Raw genomic sequence first — 20,818 nt, 5'->3', positions numbered from 1 at the left:
GTTCTCGTAGGAGGATTTTTTTTGTTGGAACGGTCTGGTCTGTAGAACTTCCCTGCTGCTGTGTGTGTCTGATTTGCTTTACATCTATATGAAATCACAAAACACATACACCAGGAAAGGGTTACTTCCCTTGAATGACTCTTCATTGCTGATGGACTGTAAACAAAACTTTGGGCTGCTTTGATGCAGCAAACTAGATTATTGTCAAACATTGTAAATGATTTAATTGGAGCAAAAATGGAATGATGAACAGTTTCAAGTATATCGATATTTAATATGGCAAGTTCACATTACTAAAGATAAAGTTAAAACGACATCTCTTAAATAATGAATAATCAACCGAGACCTATAAACACAGAACTTGAGAAGGGTACAGTAACTGGCCCTCATGAAATACCCACACGTGGTAGATTTCTCTACAAATCCACTCATAATGAAAGGTTAATGAATGCAGTGTTAAGGCGATCTATCACACGTGGTTTCGATAATTTGTATTGCGCTCCTATTTTGTTCTTTATTGGGCCACATACCTATTGAAGAAGAACATGGAAAATGAAACGAAGAATTCACTATTATCATAAAAATAATACCATTATCAGCACTATTATCATAAAAATAATACCATTATCAGAGAGAGGATTATCAAAATCAACACCACCATCGACATAAATATTACCATCATCATCACAATGACCTTTATCTGTCCCATTGGTAACCTATTTGTGTTCACAGTAATACTTTGTCCCACAGTAATACTTTGTCCCACAGTAATACTTTTACGTGATTTAGTTTTGGAAACATTCTTCCTTTTCAGCAAACTATCACATGTTTATGGGCTGGGCCAGTGAGAATGTTAGGATACAGAGAATATAAAAGTGGTATGGTCAGACTGTGTTATGCTTGTCCCATGCATGCAGTGTTAATAAGAAATATGCTGTTAGCATGCATTTGAAAAAAGAATTTCAACTTCCACCACAATTTCCACTGAACATAAGATAGCAAATAATCCATTTAAAGAGTGTTACTCAAGAACACACAAGTAAAAGATGGTTCCTTATTGGCAAGAAAAATTGGAATATTTTTTCATGTCATGACCCAAATTAAATTTCTACCAGTCTGCTGTTATCTCAACATGATAAGTGTTTTTTGAAAATATATATATGGCATGTATGTTGTGAAAGTTGATGAGATTCAGCAGAGGTACTTGAAATACTTATTTACAGAGAGCAGTATTTTTGCTGTAAAAATGTAATTACATACTTATTGAAATATTTGCTGGTCTTCATTTTTGCATGGCGGAGTATCAATAAGGATTTAATCTTAAAAATACAGTGTAACACTTTATAACCAGATGAAAAATCTCAAAATGTTAATATTTTCTGACTTTTAACTTTTCTGAGCAGGGGCATAGTTACCACCCCTGCAGTACCTGCAATATAATGGTGGGGGTGGGATATAGGATTTCAAGAAGGGGGCCCAAAATCCAAATTTGTATGACATTGGGGTGCCTATTTCTAATTTTTTGCAGGGGAGGGGGGGCCAAATTTAAATCTGTATCACTCTCTCTGTCCTACCCCATCATTCACACCCTCATTTAACATCAGAACCATCATAACTGGCACCAGCATGACACAGCACATATCAGCATGCATCTTCCATTATCATCAGTCACAACACATACATTGCCAACACATTATCAAAAGACTGCCATCATTATTTCAATAAAAAGAACACGTATAGTAACTCATGTTCATATTTTGGCTCTGTTTGTTTGGCCACACACACTGGACTAGAAAATGGGTATATACCTTAAGAAATAAAGACCCATCATTCATTAACGACTGAGCAGTTACTTTTCTTTTATTCAAACTTGAATAAAATGCATTTGACTCTTAGTTTTAATTTCCTAATTTAAAAACTAAAAGACATTGATGTTAAATGATTTTAAGATCGCATTCTTTCTTCTCTATCCAAAATTTAAAAAGAAAAGATATATAGATGAGACTTAAAAGGCAAAAGTCTCTCGTACTTATATTACCTATGTACAGGTGATTTGGTTCTTTCTTTCATTCTTTTTCATTGGGTTTATATTTGTTACTTGAGTCTTCATTTGTTCTTTGATAATTTTCTGAAAATAAAGATTTGTTTTGAAACATTGTACCAATTTTTTTTAAATAGTAATTGTAAGATGTTTTCATATAATGATAATAATAATAATATTGACAGTGACAACAACAAACATCAACAACAATAATGCAAATAATAATTATTATTATTATTTATACTATTATTATTATTATTGTAGATGCACATGATTCATATCTTTGTATTGTTGCTGTTTGTAATACCTGGTCATGATAAAACATGCTGTAATCCAAAAACATATTAATAAAATGTAAAATAACAGCAATAATTTGTCAAATCATATAGGGGAAACATTCCTTTACTAAAATGTTATAGATTTTTCAAGTCTCGTGTCAAAATAAGTCATCAGTCATTTTGATTATTAGATTTGTCATGAACCTCAAAGAAATCAAGAGAGACTAAAATACTACAGCTTTCAGAGGTTATCTCTATTTGTAATTTATGTAGATGCTGTGACTATTTTTGTGTGAATATAGTTCTGCAAAGTTCAGATTTAGCAAACTTGAAAAGAAATAAAGCAAATGAAATACCTGAAATTGCATTATGATGACATTAAAAATGTACTGCAGTCTGAATATGGATTGTGAACATTTTACATAAAGTTACAGGCAGAGCTAAAATAAATAAAATGGTATTGATTATTTTGAAATTAGTTAGCAATAGGAAGAAAAATAAACCAGATGATCAGGAAGGGTTTTTACTGTGGTACCTTCTAAGGAGGAGATATATCAGTATTAAAAGCCATTATATGCCAGATAGAAGTTTATATAATCTCATGTTGAAATATAAAGCCTTAAACAGTTCATTATGAGTCTGATTTTTGTGACAGTTTTTTTTTGCAAAGGGTTCAAAATCAACTTTCAGAATCAGCTGGACTTAAACCTGTCAACTTTTAGACAAGAATTGGTTAGAAAAAAGTTAATGCACTGCCATAAAAATAACATGTTTTGAGCTCCCAGGCCAGCCAAAGTTTTGAACACTTATTTTCACAGTCCAGTATACATTGCATTGTAAGTCTATGTAATCTATTTTAGGTTAAAACCTGGAGAATGATCAGATCATGAAGACCGACTTAGCTTTTTTAAACATATTTAAAATATTAATTGTAATTTTTGAGAAATTGTATGAACATAATGTAGAATAAAATCAATGGATTTATTTCTGATGTTTTCAGGGGAATGGTACATCAGCAGGTCTGACGACTCAGGATATTGCGTCTCTTCAAAAAGGAACTCCATGCAAGTTAGACAGTGCACTGTCTGGAACAATAGGCCATGCTCCTTTCAATCTTCCTGTCATTTTCATTTTCCTTACCCCCTACCCTAACTGCACTTTCTTAGCCCACCTTCATTTGTGCTGCCTCTACATCTTAATTTCTCTATTGCATCTTTTATTAGTTACATCACAGCTGATGAGTTTAATGATCATAAAAAAAAGAATTTTTTTAGTAATATACTCTCAGGGCTTCTGAGAGGTTTTGGACCCTGCCAGGCATTTTTTCCCAAAAATGTAACATATTTGCTTGATATTGAGGAAATTGATTGTAAAAACAAAAGTGAAGATATTATTTATCATAAATAATAAAACATGTTTCATGAATTGGTGTATACGAAAATGTGTAGTTTATCATTCCCAAATTGATGTGGCTTCAGTTTTAGTAATATTCATTTTCATAATCAATTTTTCCAGTTTCAGCTATTAAAAAAATATTTCTTTCATACAAATTTAGTTTGGAATCTTACCCTGCAACATTTGCGGTTTTCCTTATGATTTAAAAAAATTGTAAAATTTTTCTAAGCTTCACTGACAGCTGTGCCACACATTGGTACTCACAAGACCACAAAAGGACCAACATTTATCTATGTTCTTCATGTGAAGCTAGCAACCAGTCACTGGAGTTTGAGGTGGGGGCAGACAGAGGATTTCTAAACTAGTTACCAGATAATGATACTGACTTGCCATTTAAGCTAATACCAGCCAATTTCTCAGTTAGCAAATGCAAAACCTCATGATATTGAATTGCCACTTTAGGTCAGTACCAGCCAATGTTTCAGTTAGCAAATGTAAGTCCTAATGTTATTGACTTGCCGCTGTAGGCCAGTACCAGTTAATTTCTCAGCAGTTTCAAGGCCTCATGTTATTGACTTGCCACTGTAAACCAGTACCAGCCAATGTTTCGGTTAGCAAATGTAAGTCCTAATGTTAGTGACTTGCTACTGTAGGCCAGTACCAGTTAATTTCTCAGCAGTTTCAAGGCCTCATGATATTGACTTGCTACTGTAGGCCAGTACCAGTTAATGTCTCATGTATCAGATGCAGGGCTTCATGATATTGACTTGCCACTGTAGGCCAGTACCAGTTAATTTCTCCACAGTTTCAAGGCCTCATGATATTGACTTGCCACTGTAGGCCAGTACCAGTTAATGTCTCATGTATCAGATGCAGGGCTTCATGATATTGACTTGCCACTGTAGCCCAGTACCAGTTAATGTCTCGTGTATCAGATGCGGGGCCTCATGATATTGACTTGCCACTGTAGGCCAGTACCAGTTAATGTCTCGTGTATCAGATGCAGGGTCTCATGATATTGACTTGCCACTGTAGGCCAGTACCAGTTAATGTCTCATGTATCAGATGCAGGGCTTCATGATATTGACTTGCCACTGTAAGCCAGTACCAGTTAATGTCTCATGTATCAGATGCAGGGCCTCATGATATTGACTTGCCACTGTAAGCCAGTACCAGTTAATGCCTTGTGTATCAGATTCAAGGCCTCACGATATTGACTTGCCACTGTAGGCCAGTACCAGTTAATGTCTCATGTATCAGATGCAGGGCTTCTTGATATTGACTTGCCACTGTAGGCCAGTACCAGTTAATGTCTCATGTATCAGATGCAGGGCCTCGTGATATTGACTTGCCACTGTAGGCCAGTACCAGTTAATGTCTCATGTATCAGATGCAGGGCCTCGTGATATTGACTTGCCACTGTAGGCCAGTACCAGTTAATGTCTCGTGTATCAGATGAAGGGCCTCATGATATTGACTTGCCACTGTAGGCCAGTACCATTTAATTTCCCAGTTAGCAGGTGTAATGCTTCAGAAACACACAACACTCTCTCAGTATTTTGTGAGTGATAATAAAAGTTGATTTGGTTTTTCCTTTGTTTAACTTTTGGTTTTGGTTTTGTGTTTAGACTCCAAAATTATTGTTGTTTTGCAGATTTAAGGTCTTGCTTGAGCTGTCACACTGCCACACCTCACATGGCGCAAGGGGCAGAAGTTGCCAAAGTAAATAGCATAGAGTAATTTATGAGAAGTCTGGAGATTAGGAGGTTGACTTTCACACATGCACTGTCTTAAGATTTGTGGCAGAAGGAATTGAAATAATTATAATAATAATATTACAGAATAATTGTTTGGAATGCTTATGGGCACATGATCACAAAGTATGACATGCTGAATTAACATTGTTTCATTTAACTTATTAGCCAGACATAACCAGTAATCTTTGTTCATATGGAAGCTCTTACATGTGAAATAATAAAATTGCTCTTAAAATTTACCTTTTGATATTTTTGTACTTAAAAAACGAACAATGTTTATTGAATATTATGCAATGTATTCATTTGTCATAACAAATAAGTGAGATACAAAGGTTTCAATGCACCGAACATCATATGTATATAGTCATTTTATAGGTTTATGAATATCACTGGTAAAGAGCAATCTTTGGCAGTTCAGTTAGAAGACTAAACTCCTACACTGTCACCACTACACCTTTAAAAATATCTTGAGAGAACCAGCTTAATTAATAAAATATTTTTCAGCTGTGTAAACTTTTGCACATCTTACCGGCCGAAAAAATTATGATTGATAATGTGTGACCATTTTGTTTGCATACTTAACATTTGATAGTATCTTATTTTTAAAAACTCCAATTTGTCCTTGATTTTTCAGTTTATATTTTTATATTTATTCATCATATGTTTCAGTAAAATCCTCAGAATGAGTATTCCTTTATGACATAATGGATGGACTATACTTTTCTTTTGAAATATCAATTTGCATTTGTATTTATAATGCAAAATGTATAAGGGTACATGATCACTCATACAAAAGTTAGTGGTTTTCTCCTAGTTGTCCAGTTTCCTCCACAGTTAAACCAGCATCAAAGTCAGTTAGAGTTTGATGTAGCTAGCATAACTTGTTGCCTAGTTGACATGAAAGTCAATAAAGTTATCTCTTATTTATATTTATTATTACACTTTTTCAGTCACACTTGAAGAAGTTAATTTTCTTCTCAAGAGGTACAGTAGTTTTGATTCTTCACGAGGTGGAAGTACTGGTATATCATGTGTTGAATGTGCACAGATGCCGGAGTTTGCATCAAACCCATTTACTTTGGCTGTCATTGAAAGCTTGAAAGACTCAAACACCACAAAAATACATCCCAGGCAGTTTCTTGCCATATGTTCCATATTTAGTCCCAGGACCGATGCTAGTGGGAAGAAAGAAAGTAAGTTAATGATCTGTTATACAACAAAATGTTTTTGCAAATTCTGTAACACTTACCATGTGTACAGTGAAACCCTGCTATAAAATACTTCATTAAAACTTTAAATTAAGATATAAGACGATCATGGCATTGCACATCCTGTATGATACAAAATTTCTGCCTGTTTTTTACTTTTGTTACTTGGTCAAAAATTGTTAAAACTTAACCTCATGGAAACACAGATTAACTTTCTTTATGCAGCTTTATTATAGAAAATAATAAAAATGGATAATGTCATTTTAAATTTTAAAATTTCATGAATAGTTTATGGATAGACAATATCAATCAGAAATACTTGGAAATGATGAGAAATTTGCATATCTGCTATGATATTTTCTATGGCAACCAACAGATGAACTTAAAACTTAAGTCAGAAATTAAATCAAAACCACCTCATACTTGTAATATAGATCATACCAATACAATTGATGGGAGGACAGAAACAGCCCTTATTCAATACAGACCTTTATATTTATAGAAGTAAAGGAATTTACAGTCTGAAGTGTTGTTTAGTGAAATTTCAAATTAGATAAAGAATATTTACAGTAAAACTTTGGGAGTAATTTAAAATGTAATTTCTGATTAATGTTTTTATTTTAAAAGAAGATAAGTGATATATGAAAATCAGATTTGGAAAATTTCAACCTAACAATTTCAAAGACCAAAGTTTAAGTAAAATTTAATAAGGACAATGATGAAGAACTTGTAAGCCACTGAGTAGATTAAATTGAATAGTGCAGTTCAATCAGATTTAGGGTCCGTGAAATGATCCATAATTGTTTAGATACATAGGTAAGATAGACACAGACAGATAGGTGAACAAATTAATATCATATAGAGACCTTGGATAGATAGATACCACAGACAGATACCTTAGATACCATACATTGATAGCTGGACAGACAGATTGATGGATAGACAGATGCCATAGATTTAGACAGAACGTGTTTAAGCCAGACACATATGATTGGTGTGGATGAGAAATCAACAGTTGTTGTGGTTCAGCTAGGAACACCTAAATGTTTTTGTCTAGTTGCTTTGCTTAGGTTTGTTGGACATATGAGTCAGGTGATTTACCTAATGATACAACATTGCAACCAACACAGACTGGCATGGAAATTGATCCCTCTATTCTTGTGTAGGAGTCTTTCATGCTAACCACTGAGATATACAGCATCAGGAGGCTACATTACACTTTAAAATTATTTAAAGCAACTGCTTTGGTTGGCAATGAAACAATATTTAATTAATCTGTACCAATGCTGATATGAATTTCCGTTTTTCAGAATTATTCAAGCTGTTTGACAAGGAAGACAAAAATGTCTTGAGGCATGACCACATGTTCAGACTTTTCAAGACCATGTTTGGAAATGCTCTGTCTGACGACCACATACTAGCCTTGACATTTCATACACTCAGTAACCCTAGTCTAGCCAATGAAGGGGAGATAACACTTGCTGAATTTTCAAAGGTAATCTCTGGAATTTGTGTTAAAATAAGGATCTTTTCCAGCAATTCACAGATATTCCAACTATTGACAGAAAAGTGTAAATGAAACACTTCCTCATTAACACACACCTGGCTCAGTCAGACACCTGCTTATAACACAATAAGATGTATGGATCCAGTTTTTTAAAAGTTGGTTTAAAATCATTTCATCTGTATATACATACTGATATGCACAGCCAGTCCCATTTCTCTACCTCAAGTCATTTTGTCAAAAAGTCTTGGTCCAAAACATTCCAAATGCATAAAAAATACAACAAAAAATTCAGGCTGTTTATATATATACACAAACATGTTGCCAAATTTAATTTTTCTTCCTCGAGTTGTTGCTCAGTTGTGCTAACATGTTTTTTGCCAACAAAGTCTTAAGTCCCAAAAATGTAAATATGTGCTAAAGAAATATGCAGTGAAATTTTGATCAATGAAATTGTCCCTAATGCCAAGTTGAGGCAGCACTGTAATAAATAAACACCAGTTAAATAACATTTTTTATTAAGTGAAATGTTGTTGTTGTAGGGTTTAATGCCATTTTTCAGCACACGATAGGCTATACATGGTGGCCAGTATTAATGGTGGAGGAAGAACCTGGGAAAACCCCGGAAAGAATCACCGACCCACGAAAAGCTACTGGCAAGCTTTCTCACATACCCACATTGGTGGAATCTTAGGAAAATAAAGGTAATTTTACATAAAAACAAATAACTTAGTTAGAAAAGGTGCTTTATTGACAATTATTCCCAATGCAATTTTACAAGTATTCAGTCATTAAACAGACCAGTTTGCCCACCCCGCCACAGTTTTCTCGATGTCCAGTGACTGTGGTATCATTTCATATTGTTATGGAGGTCCCTCGATAACTCATGCCCTTGCTTATAGTGCCAGCTATGTTTTTGGACCCATTGTGCATGAGTTATCAAGGGAAAGGTGTAGTTGTTGTGCTGTTACACTAAAATGGACATACAGACATATGGACAGACAGAAGTTGAATAGTTGAGCTACTACACTAAAAAGGACATACAGATATACGAGACAGGCATTAGAAAATCAGTATGCTTTCTGGTTCTATTTAAAAGTGTGGGGGTATAATAAACTTCAGAAAAATAAATGTACTGTTGTTTAAATGAGGTTCTTAACTCTATTTCAGATCTTGTGGTATGAAACTCATGTACTTAAAGTGTCAGTTAAAAGTGTGAATCTGTCAAACTTATGTAATTACCTTTACTTTCTATAATCAAACCCATGAATGCTAGCTGCATAACTTTTGGCCAACTCTCCAGTCCTCTTAACCATCTGAGATTAAACTTAACACAGTAAAAATGGTAAAGTGTATGTTGCATAGATGATCTGTCTTGGCCAATCCCCATTGCCATTTGTGATCACACATAACAGTGTAACTATCCTAAAATGTATGTGGCCACAGGTGCTGCAGAGCAGATCAGTCTTGGCCAATCCCTATTGCCATTTGTGATCACACATAACACTGTAACCATCCTAAAACGAAACTGCTGTACTTAAAGTGTCAGTTAAAAGTGTGAATCTGTCAAAGTTATGTAATTACCTTTACTTTCTATAATCAAACTCATGAATGCTAGCTGCATAACTTTTGTTCAACTCTCCGGTCATAATTCTGTAACCATCCTAATATGTAATTACTGCAGAGCTGATCTGTCTTGGCCAATCCCTATTGACATTTGTGATCACACATAACACTGTAACTATCCTAAAATGTATGTGGCCACAGGTGCTGCAGAACTGGTCTGTTATGGCCAATCCCCATTGCCATTTGTGATCACACATAACACTGTAACCATCCTAAAATGTATGTAGCCACAGGTGCCACAGAGCTGATCTGTCTTGGTCAACTCTCTTAACTATCTGTGAATACACTTAACATGTTAAACATGATAAAGTGTGTGTAGCCACAGGTGTTGCACAGCTGATCTCTCTTTTCCAGCATGGTAAAATGTATTTGGCCATAGGTGCTGCGCAGAATCTGTGCATTTTACCCTTATTTATGGTAGTAATCATTTTAGTTTCTGTTTATTTTTCAGATGGTGACAGACAGTGAGATAAATGACAAATTCACGATTGAGTTCTCACCCAGCTGACATTATTCAGTTTTGGAGACATTTATCTTATAAACTTGTTGCCAACAATTATTTTGTAAAGCTTTATCTTTTTTTGGTAGTTTTTGGTATTGTGTAGTGCATTTACCTCTGTTGATCTGTATGTATTGTGGTATTGGTTTAATTACAGCTGATTGTTAAAAAATGAACTAATCAAATTGCGTCAGTAATTTAATAACTACAGTGATCCCATGCTTTGATTCTCCTAAGTGTAACACAGTCCCTTATATAATATAATATAAATGTATTCACACAGTTTTTATTTTTAAAATTGCTACTTGATTTAAAATGCTTAATTTGGATTCCTGGCTGATAATAATTTATTCCTGTTACACATGTGGTGTGTGTTGAAACCTCTTGGATTAGTGTTTTTATTGACCTTCCAGGTATTGGTTTTCTTGAGAATAAAGTAATTTATACAGAAAAGTTTCTTGTTGAGAATTATTCCCAATACAATTATAAACTGAATATTCACTATTTAGCCCCCAAACAAACACACACTTTTCACAAAGTCCTTCCCTTTCATAAATTTTCGGAGGTCCCTTGGTAACTCATACCCATGGTTATACTGCACTCTGTTTTGGACCCTGCTGTGAATGAGTTATCAAGGGAGAGGTGTATTACAGATTTTCTTAAGTATGGAAACGTACAAAAGATGTTAATTACTGTTACCATGGATATGTTTTTGTCACAGCTTTGATGTTATAGGTGAGGCCTCCACACAACAATGAATTTGAAATTGATGTAGGCCTGGTTTGAGTATATGCATGTTTTTTTAAATCTTTAGTGCAGATATCTGAGACAGTTTAAAGTGTTAGATGAATCACAGCAACGAAATGATCGATATTCTTGAAGATGAAAACAAAGAATTTTAGGAATAAAACCATTTTAACATGGAATTATTTTGAAATTCACTTAGAGCTGTTCTGTTTGTTTACATTTATTTATAACTTTCAAACAAATTTTGATAAAGTTTAATACATGCAAAAGTATATTGTATCATGCTTTCGATTTGTGGGCATTTACAATATGGGCTTTAACAACCATGTTCTTCAGTTATGTGCATTAACAAACTTGTGTCCAGAAACTGAACAAGACACATAATTGACAAATTTTTTAAAAAGCTACACATCTTGCCCAGTCGCATTATTTGAGTTTAGGGTATAAAGTAAGCGTCTGGTAGAAAATCTTGTACATTTTGCACATGTTGAGCTAGATATTTTCAGATCTAATTGTTAATCATGGGGTTATCATCCTTAATTTGATTGATACAAATACTTTTAAGATACTTAAAGGTTATGTTTCTCGGACCTCTATATATATGTTTGTTTTACATAAGTTGAGTTTTACTAGGCTACATATGACATCATAGTGAAGGGTAACTTTAAAAAACACAAACAATTATTAACATTATGAAAAATGTAACAGAAATGATTTATGCATGCACACAAAAGAAGAAGCAGAAATTATACTGTGGGTGTACTCAATTCGCAGATAGAAAACAGTCTGTGTATGTTTATGGTTCATTGCATATCTGCGATTTTACGTATGTCATAGTTTACATACCTCAGAGAGTACTTGTTTAATTTGTCAGTTCATGATAGCCATTTTGCAGCTTTTACATTTTAAGTTTTTGGCCTTCTTCATAGTTTTTAATTTTGTAGTCAGTATTTTCAGAAGAGTTAAATGTTTATTTCCATTAACTTGACCAGGTAGACAAATTGGGCTTCAAGATTAAAGTGAAAATGTATCAGTAGGCAGATTATTGATGGCTAGGTCTCGGTGATCTGTCTGCAACATTGCTAAATGTGGGATGGTGGATTAGCATTATTTTTATCCCTGCTTGACTGATTGTAGGTCTGTGATGAGAGAAGCATTTATGTACTGATTAATCAAATTGAGAAGGATGTCAGTTTATGACACTCCTCGTAATCCGTAAACATGAGAGCTGGCATGTCCTGTCACAGATATGGCACTAGCTGGGTAGTCATGATAACACTTTGAATATATTCTTCTGACACAATTTGATTGGATATCAATTAACTACTAAGCATCATTATAGTATCACAATGGCATATTTAATATAATATGTCATAAACCTGTGTCATATTTTTGATACGTCATATGATGATTTCAGATTAGAAAGTGGTTTAGTATCAGGGGTCTTTGAAAATAATCCAGAATTAAAACACTACAAAAATGGTTTTAACTAATTCATCTCATTATGGTATGTGACAAACTTAAATCCTAAATATATTCTTGTTAGACACAAATCCTAAATATATTCTTGTTAGACACAAATCCTAAATATATTCTTGTTAGACACAAAACTTGATGAAATATGCTAGGATGTTCTCAACTTGCAAGGATTGCAAAAGAGACAAAAAAATGATAATTTGTCTAACAACATTAGACAGAATTAGCACATGATACATTTATATTATAACAGAACAAACAAGTGTGATATAAATAATATAAATAACTTTTATTATTTCAGTCTCATAGAGAATAAATCTCTAACAATATTAAAAATATCTAATATTGTTCTACCGGTACTTTATATAACTATGATGCATTTTAAAAATTCAATTTATTCTGCATAAATATAACAAGTAAAAAATATACATCTCTTGATTTAATGTGAGAGAGTATATTATGTCACTTTTCTTTAAAGATATGACAAAATTAAATTGACACTTATAAACAATGAACACTTTCATCCTTGCCCGGAGGTTATAAAAATAAAGTTCTGATGCTAAATCTCAGACATAACTAACTACGAATTATGATGTCTGATTGGTTAATGTCTAATTATACACTGACCAATCATGTGTCAAACTTTTTTAATGAGTCTGAGTTTGAGTTTTACAGTCAGCCAATCAAAAAAGATGTTAATAAAGTAAGGTCTCTTGTGATTGGTTGACCACAAATCTCAAGCTCAAGAGTTTTATGATCTGGCCTTTTGCTCAACTAAAAGTCGTTTGGTAAATGAAAAATATTTTGAGAAAATAAAAATTAAACCTGAATTGATGCATACTGAGATCAAATATTGAAATCTTTGACATAATTTATATGCTGTATGGGGTTCGGTCATTTTGATATATAACATCACAGATAATAGTTAAACAAATGAAAAATGTAAAAACTAATAAAATACTTTTAAAAGCTGAAATATAGCACTATGCTCAACAGTTTTAAACATGGTCAGCAATACTATGCAAAGAAATGCATGACAGTATATAACCATATAGGAATCAGTATCTGACAATACACAACAATATGTCGGGGGACAAATACAGCAAAGTGTAAGGAGATTTTGTAAATAGAAAGGAATATTTTCATTTCAAAAAGATGGAATTATCATTGATAAATCAGATATTTTCTAGATAAATCCTTCAGGACTACCCAGAATATCATCAGTTTAATTCAAGTTTTCTTGTGTTGTTTGCTAAGGATGTATTTCTTTGTCATTTGGATTTACTTCCCTTACAGAAGTGACTGTCATCTTTTTTTATCTTCCCTATAATGGTTTTCATTAACTGAAAGAGAGCTCACATGAAGGAATCTGACATCAGGCAAAACTATCTATATGGAACTCATGGAAGGTTATCCAAATATTACTTTGCATTAACTACTTCAGATCATAAGATTAGAAAAGTAATACTTTAAACTGAAAGAGTGATTGAAACAATACAATTTTAATCTGGAATGACCCTCCTACAAGTCAAAGTTGAGGATTTCAAGCAGATAACTTGTTGAGATATCTGGCATGATGCATGGTACTGTAATGAAATCTCTAGCAAGAAGCATGGTACTGCATTGAGATCTCTGGCTTGAAGCATGGTACTGAATTGAGATCTTTTTATGATGCATGGTACTGCATTGTGGTCTCTGGCATGAAGCAGGGTACTGCATTGAGATCTCCGGCATGAAGAATGGTACTGATTGAAAGTGAAGTACACCTTTACCATTTTCATGGATGAGTATGTTAAAGTACTAATTATTAAAACACAGCAAGTTATTGAATTGGAATTGCAACTGAAAAGAATGTTAACTTTTTTTCAAGTTTTCTTTCAGGCCCCAATTTCATTCAAAACATGAACTTATAAGTGCAGGCCTTGATCGACAACTTCACTAGCTGCAGATCAAATCAGCTATTCAGTCTCACATGAACAATCAGCTCTTTGTATTAAGATATATATAACAATGTTAAAATGTATATTTCTCTACTTAAAATGTGGATCTGATATTTTCTCCTTGTGGCTTATATAATATAAAAGAACATATGCGAAGATTTTGCTTCTGTTTTTGAATGCACAATATTTCCATAATTTTTTTCTTCCCCAAACTCATTTTTATTATCAATATTTTTTTGTGTGCTGAAACATTTATTTATTCATACATTAATTGAATTTATTCACTCAACAGAATTCAGTGGAACAATGCCTTCTTACTGTGAGACCATGCAGTGTCTAGTAAGAAATGGAGAGTGTCCTTGACCCCAATTACAGATAATTTTGTAATCAACATTTAAAGTTGTATTTAAAAAGGTCTAAAATTTCACAACTTTTTTTCAGTATTCAAATATTTTAAAAAAATATGTCCTTATCTTTGATTTGATTTGAACAGTAAGTAATACCAGTAGGAGAAAACTTTCTAAAATAAAGCAGGAAAAAAGGTGGTTCACTTCCAAGTCAAACAGACTACACCTATAAATAAAAACAAAACAATACAAGAACATGGAATATAGCTGAATGTCAGCTGTCAAAGAAAGAAAAAATCACTCATAATGCTGAGATTTCTGATGAAAATTTAAAACAGTATCCAAAGTTCAGGAATTCTGGAGATGAATATCATGGCATAACATTCAGTTAGTTCTGTAGTTTCTGCCTTTGTTCCAGTCGGTCTAACTTTTGTATATTCTCTCTGACGATTTCATTATCTGGGTCGTGTGACAGAAGAGCTTGATAATGCTGTCTGGCTTTCTGTAAATCACCCTGAAAATTAATAATAATAATAATAATAATAATAATGATAGTCAACCCTGATTATAGTGGCCACCTTCAGGATTTGCCAAAAATGATTTTTATAGGCCAGGATTTGCCAAAAATGGTTTTTATAGACAGATGGCTTTTATACAGAGGGTATGCGACTTTTACTGGGAAAACTAGGAAATGAAGGATGGAAAGAAAGCATGTTTTACAAAGAGAAAGCAGATGCAGAATTGAATTTAGGTAATAAAGAAAATAGAAGTTGTGTTTTTGTTTATTATTTTACCTACACCAATTTAAAGTTTATCAACATTTAAGGCATACAATGCATGAATTTAAGAAACCTGTTATACACAGTTGATTGATTGGTTTTTACTGCTACTTTCACCACATAGTTGGCTACATCATGCCAAGGAAGTGGGAGCTAATTGCCTTGGTTTCTATGACTACAACTCTCATTTGAGTCCACTATATCAGGTAAACCTGTGGAATTGAAACTGTCTTCACTGGTAGGGGATTCTAAAAATAGATTAGTAGCCATTCTGATGAAGTTCTTATCTTTCCATTTCATTGACCCATAACCCCTAACTTCCATTAGACTTTCAGCAAAATTAAAAATAAAAATAAGTACACATTTTAGTCATCAGCATGTGTTGTAATAGTAAACTTTGACTGGGATGAATCAAATTTTAATTCCTTTTTAATTTGTTCCAGGAACTGAGGGAAAAATCCAGTTGTCAAAATTGTTATTGTGAAATTGGTTGAATTTAAATGTTTCACATTGTAGATAATACCCTCTAAATAGTCCTTAAGAGGAAGGTCTAGCTCTACATCAGAAAATCCTTCAAATGAAAAATGTTCTGAGTTAGAAGAGTGTGAGAAAGTGGACATTGGTGTGATAGATGAATCCATAATCCATAATCCATTTTGTCTCTAAGTATATATTTCAATATTATTATGATATGTATTAACTGTAGTGGTCACAACAAAAACCAGTACAGTGATGGCAAGTGATGAAAGGCAGTTGAGTTGATCATTGAGTGTTGGCAGCCATCTTAATGAATGCATCCTGTTTGAAAATCCACAGCAGAAAAATCATTTTGTCCTCTCTCTGCACACACACATCTAGAACATTATTTAAACAATATTACAAGTAATCCATTGTCACTGTATGAACATTTATGAGTTAGGTATTTTCCTGTGGACTAAGTATTTTCTCCGTCACTAAAAAATAACTTCTTCAGAGAAAATAACAGGAGCTCTTCACCACCAATAAGTGAACCTCTAGTGAAAACAATATCCTACAGGATCTCTTTCCCACCAACACATTTAAGCACTGAAAAAATGTCATTGTGAAAATGTCCAAAAACTGATACCAATGAAAAATAAATGAATTAACAGTACATCTCAATTCAGTATCAAACCCCCAAGTTCATTTCCCGATTCCATGGGTACTGTGTGCACATTCAGTATCAAACGAGGGAATTAAAGCTTGCATGAATGACCTGAGGAAAACCTATGAAAGAAGTCATTTGTTACATTAATGTTAAACTTATATTAGGAAAGTTACCTGGATGTGATATATAGCACCAACATTGGCATGAGCTTTATATTTTGTAGGATCCAGTTGAAGCGTCATATTATAACACTGAAATGCACAAAAATAAATCGACATTTAAATAAACTTAAAAGATCTACTAGAACTGAAAATAAACTGCTTGTGACAAATTGAATTTATTAAATTTAGAACCAGTAAAAAAAAAGTTTAAAATGGGAGATGAGAGACATTTTACTTTAAAGAAAGTTTAAAATGTGAGATGAGAGACATTTAACTTTAAAGAAAGTTTAAAATAAGAGATGAGAGACATTTAACTTTAAAGAAAGTTTAAAATAAGAGATGAAAGACATTTAACTTTAAAGAAAGTTTAAAATGTGAGATGAGAGATATTTAACTTTAAAGAAAGTTTCAAATGTGAGATGAAAGACATTTAACTTTAAAGAAAGTTTAAAATTTGAGATGAGAGACATTTAACTTTAAAGAAAGTTTAAAATGTGAGATGAGAGACATTTAACTTTAAAGAAAGTTTCAAATAAGAGATGAAAGACATTTAACTTTAAAGAAAGTTTCAAATGTGAGATGAAAGACATTTAACTTTAAAGAAAGTTTAAAATGTGAGATAAGAGACATTTAACTTTAAAGAAAGTTTAAAATGTGAGATGAGAGACATTTAACTTTAAAGAAAGTTTCAAACGTGAGATGAAAGACATTTAATTTTAAAGAAAGTTTAAAATTTGAGATGAGAGACATTTAACTTTAAAGAAAGTTTAAAATGTGAGATGAAAGACATTTAACTTTAAAGAAAGTTTAAAATGTGAGATGAGAGACATTTAACTTTAAAGAAAGTTTCAAATGTGAGATGAAAGACATTTAACTATAAAGAAAGTTTATAATGTGAGATGAAAGACAGTTAAGAGGCTAATTTAAATACCTAAATGAAAGATCAGATTTTGTAATTTTACTCAAATTCATATTTTAATAACATGGAACCAACCCTGAATGCCTCATTGAGCTGATCCAAGTCCCTGTAATGGTTTCCTTGCTCAAAATACAGATCAGGGAGTATATTTTGATCTGGAGAATGGTGAAGTTTTGATATGGCCATCTGTAGGTAATTCACTGCCTGAGAAATAAACAGAAACTACAGGATTATTTTTTATGTCTCATAACAATTTTCATTTAAAGTAAGCAGAAGAACACCATATGTTGTCTAGAGTTTAATTCACAAATCCTTGCTTAACCCATCCACCCACCCCTATTTGAAACCTCTTTAGCAAGGGTATCAGTGGACATAACTTTCCTTTGACTTTAAACAAATCTTTTAAAGATGAATAATATCAATATTGGAACAATAAACTCCAGTAAATTGCTTGTAAGAGGTCATTCAGGAAACTAATATATCCAGGCTGCATCCAAAATGAAAACAAACATGAGCAAGTAAGAAAGAAAAAAAACATGTACGTAGAATATATGTATATATGTAAGCATGTTACATTGTTATGCATGCATATGTATATGCATGTATATACTTTGCCTGCATTCATGTATATATCCATCAAAATACGGTAAAAGAAGTCTTTAACAAATTTGTGAGAAAGATTTCCTTGAACAGTGATATACAGAACAGTGATATATAGGCACTTGTTGCATATAACCAACATTTATTGCATCATGGTGGTTGCTATGATACACAGTTTATTGCATTATGCAATTTATCTACAACATAAGGATCTGTAAAATGCAACAAACTTTCATAATCTTCCATTTTATGCATTATGCAATTTACTTAAATATTTTGCAAAGTAACAGTATATTGCTTGCCAAAATGGAAAACAAAATGTATGCTTAGTAAAATAGTTATAGCATTTTTTTTTTTACCTCACTGTGTCTGCCCTGTACGCCAAAGGAGCTTGCAAGATGCCTTAATGCATCTATGTGACCTGGATCTATGGAGAGGACATGCTGAAATATTGTTTGAGCTTGGCTGATTTTGTTCAAACTTCCAAGAGTCAGAGCCTAGGAAATACAAGAGTCATTAATTATTTATGGATGAATAATAAAATAAATTCCATATATTATTTTTGGGCCAAATCATAATCTTGATCAATATAATGTTTAGGCTTAAGGAAATGAAAATAATTTGGACACATGCAATCTTAAAGAGTTTGTCAAATACTTTTCACCATTTACCTCTCAAGCAGAATATATTAATATAGTCTTCACTTCTTTAACCTGAGCACCTCTTTCTCATAACTAAATGATGGTGCATCAGGGATTTTGCATTATGTAAAAAATGGGAGGAAATCATGTAATTACAGCTGAAAATCGCACACTAATTTCCTCATTAGGATTGAGTCTTAAAATATACATTGCAGCTGAGGGCTATATAGACAAATTCCAATTTTTCAAGAAAAAAAATTTACAAAATGATCCATTTTGCATTTGATGTCAATATAGTTGTGGAATGCTATTTAGTTGTTTTCTATGCCTGATCATTACTTAATAAACAAAGCTATAATGCTCTGTAGTGGTGACTGCATCAGCCTCAGCAGTTTGTCACACTCTGTAGAGATGATTGCATCAGTCTCAGCCATTTATGTCACTCTAGTGATGACTGCATCAGCCTCAGCAGTGTTTTACACTCTCTAGTGAAGACTGCATTGGCCTCAGCAGTTTATGTCATTCTATTGATGTCTGCATCAGCCTCATGCATTTTTTGCAGACTCTAGTGAAGACTGCATCAGTCTCAGCAGTTTGTCACACTCTGTTTTGATGGCTGAATCAGCATCACTAGTTTATGCCACATCAGCCTCAGTAGTTTATGTTATATTCTGTAGCGATAACTGCATCAGCCGCAGCAGTTTATGTAACACTCTGTAATGACAACTACATTAGCTTAAGCAATGTATGTCACACTCTGTAGTAATTGCATTTAGAAATTTATGCCAAACTCTGTAGTGATGACTGCATAAGGTTTATGTCACACTCTGTAAAGATAAGTGCATCAGTTATATGTCACACTCTGTAGAGATGACTGCATCAGTTTTATGTCACACTCTGTAAAGATAACTGCGTCAGTTATATGTCACACTCTGTAGAGATGACTGCATAAGTTTATATCACACTCTGCAGGGATGATTGCATCAGGTTCAGCAGTTTATGTCACAATATTAATGACTGCATCAGCCTCAGCAGCATATTGTCATTATTAACAGCAATAGTTTCTGACAATTAAAAACTTCAAGGAGTAATATGTGTATAAGAGTTTTCTTGGGTGTACTGTGAATGAAATGGTCACCACATCTTTGCAATTACTTTCTGCATTCAAACTTCTCTTGTTAAATTTAAAAGTAGGAATGAAACCTCTTGACAATCAATTATCTTATCTACCCTGTGAGAACAATATGTTTTCCATATGATAGTACACGATATACTGAAAATATTCCATGTAAGGTTTTGTTCTCAACCCAAACTATAAAAACTTTTCAATTAAACTGGAAGCTTGTAAAACCTTGAGCATGATAAAGTAATGTTACTTTTGCCAATATAAAGTTGCTGATTGTTTTAATTTAAATTTGAACACATGCAAATGAAAAAGGGACAAAATACATAACAGTGTACAGATTTCATTAAGTGCTTAAAGCATTTCAGAATGTTTGATGATTCATTGAAAGAATATAAATTTTAGACACAAAAGTGAGACCAACAACATATATGCTGTCAATGAATAGAGTAATAGTGCAATTGTCCTCATTCACAATAATTAATCCTCAAGTGATAAACTTGATTACTAATATGTGCTAACAGTACTTCACAGTAATCATTCATTGTGTGACAAGCATGTTTGTGTGCTACCTGTACTTCACAGTAACCACTCCTTGTCTAATAAGCTTGTATGTGTGCTACCTGTACTTTACAATAATCACTAGTTGTT

General features: G+C 33.0%; 2 protein-coding genes across 2 annotated transcripts in view; one reads left to right on the top strand and one right to left on the bottom strand.

The window, feature by feature from the left end:
* Positions 1–859: 859 nt before the first annotated feature.
* On the top strand, positions 860–10,761 carry LOC149786320 (uncharacterized). The gene is made up of 5 exons (XM_089976721.1): positions 860–878; positions 3,320–3,383; positions 6,422–6,664; positions 7,990–8,174; positions 10,261–10,761. Exons 3-5 carry the CDS (start codon positions 6,520–6,522, stop codon positions 10,315–10,317), a joined length of 387 nt encoding a protein of 128 aa, XP_089832847.1. The 5' UTR covers positions 860–878; positions 3,320–3,383; positions 6,422–6,519; the 3' UTR covers positions 10,318–10,761.
* Positions 10,762–12,801: 2,040 nt separating this feature from the next.
* The window catches only part of LOC149786319 (protein O-mannosyl-transferase TMTC1-like), a 138,938-nt gene continuing 130,921 nt past the window's right edge, over positions 12,802–20,818 (bottom strand). The window contains exons 15-18 of the mRNA XM_089976720.1: positions 18,763–18,900; positions 17,879–18,007; positions 16,897–16,974; positions 12,802–15,332 (exon numbers count right to left, since the gene is read on the bottom strand). Of these exons, the coding sequence (XP_089832846.1) occupies positions 15,207–15,332; positions 16,897–16,974; positions 17,879–18,007; positions 18,763–18,900 (471 nt within the window). The 3' untranslated portion in view covers positions 12,802–15,206. The remainder of the gene's footprint in view (positions 15,333–16,896; positions 16,975–17,878; positions 18,008–18,762; positions 18,901–20,818) is intronic.

This window comes from Sinohyriopsis cumingii, chromosome 12 (assembly GCF_028554795.1).
Source record: "Sinohyriopsis cumingii isolate HCF-2022 chromosome 12, ASM2855479v2, whole genome shotgun sequence".
Lineage (NCBI taxonomy): Eukaryota > Metazoa > Mollusca > Bivalvia > Unionida > Unionidae > Sinohyriopsis > Sinohyriopsis cumingii.
This window is presented reverse-complemented; position numbering and strand designations above follow the sequence as displayed.

What these genes read in the sequence shown, in the direction of transcription:
- LOC149786320 (XM_089976721.1), top strand. Translation starts at nt 6,520, where the DNA reads ATGCCGGAGTTTGCATCAAACCCATTTACTTTGGCTGTCATTGAAAGC. An exon ending in TGCTAGTGGGAAGAAAGAAA is followed by an intron (nt 6,665 to 7,989) that starts GTAAGTTAATGA and finishes TCCGTTTTTCAG; the next exon opens with AATTATTCAAGCTGTTTGAC. An exon ending in CACTTGCTGAATTTTCAAAG is followed by an intron (nt 8,175 to 10,260) that starts GTAATCTCTGGA and finishes TTTATTTTTCAG; the next exon opens with ATGGTGACAGACAGTGAGAT.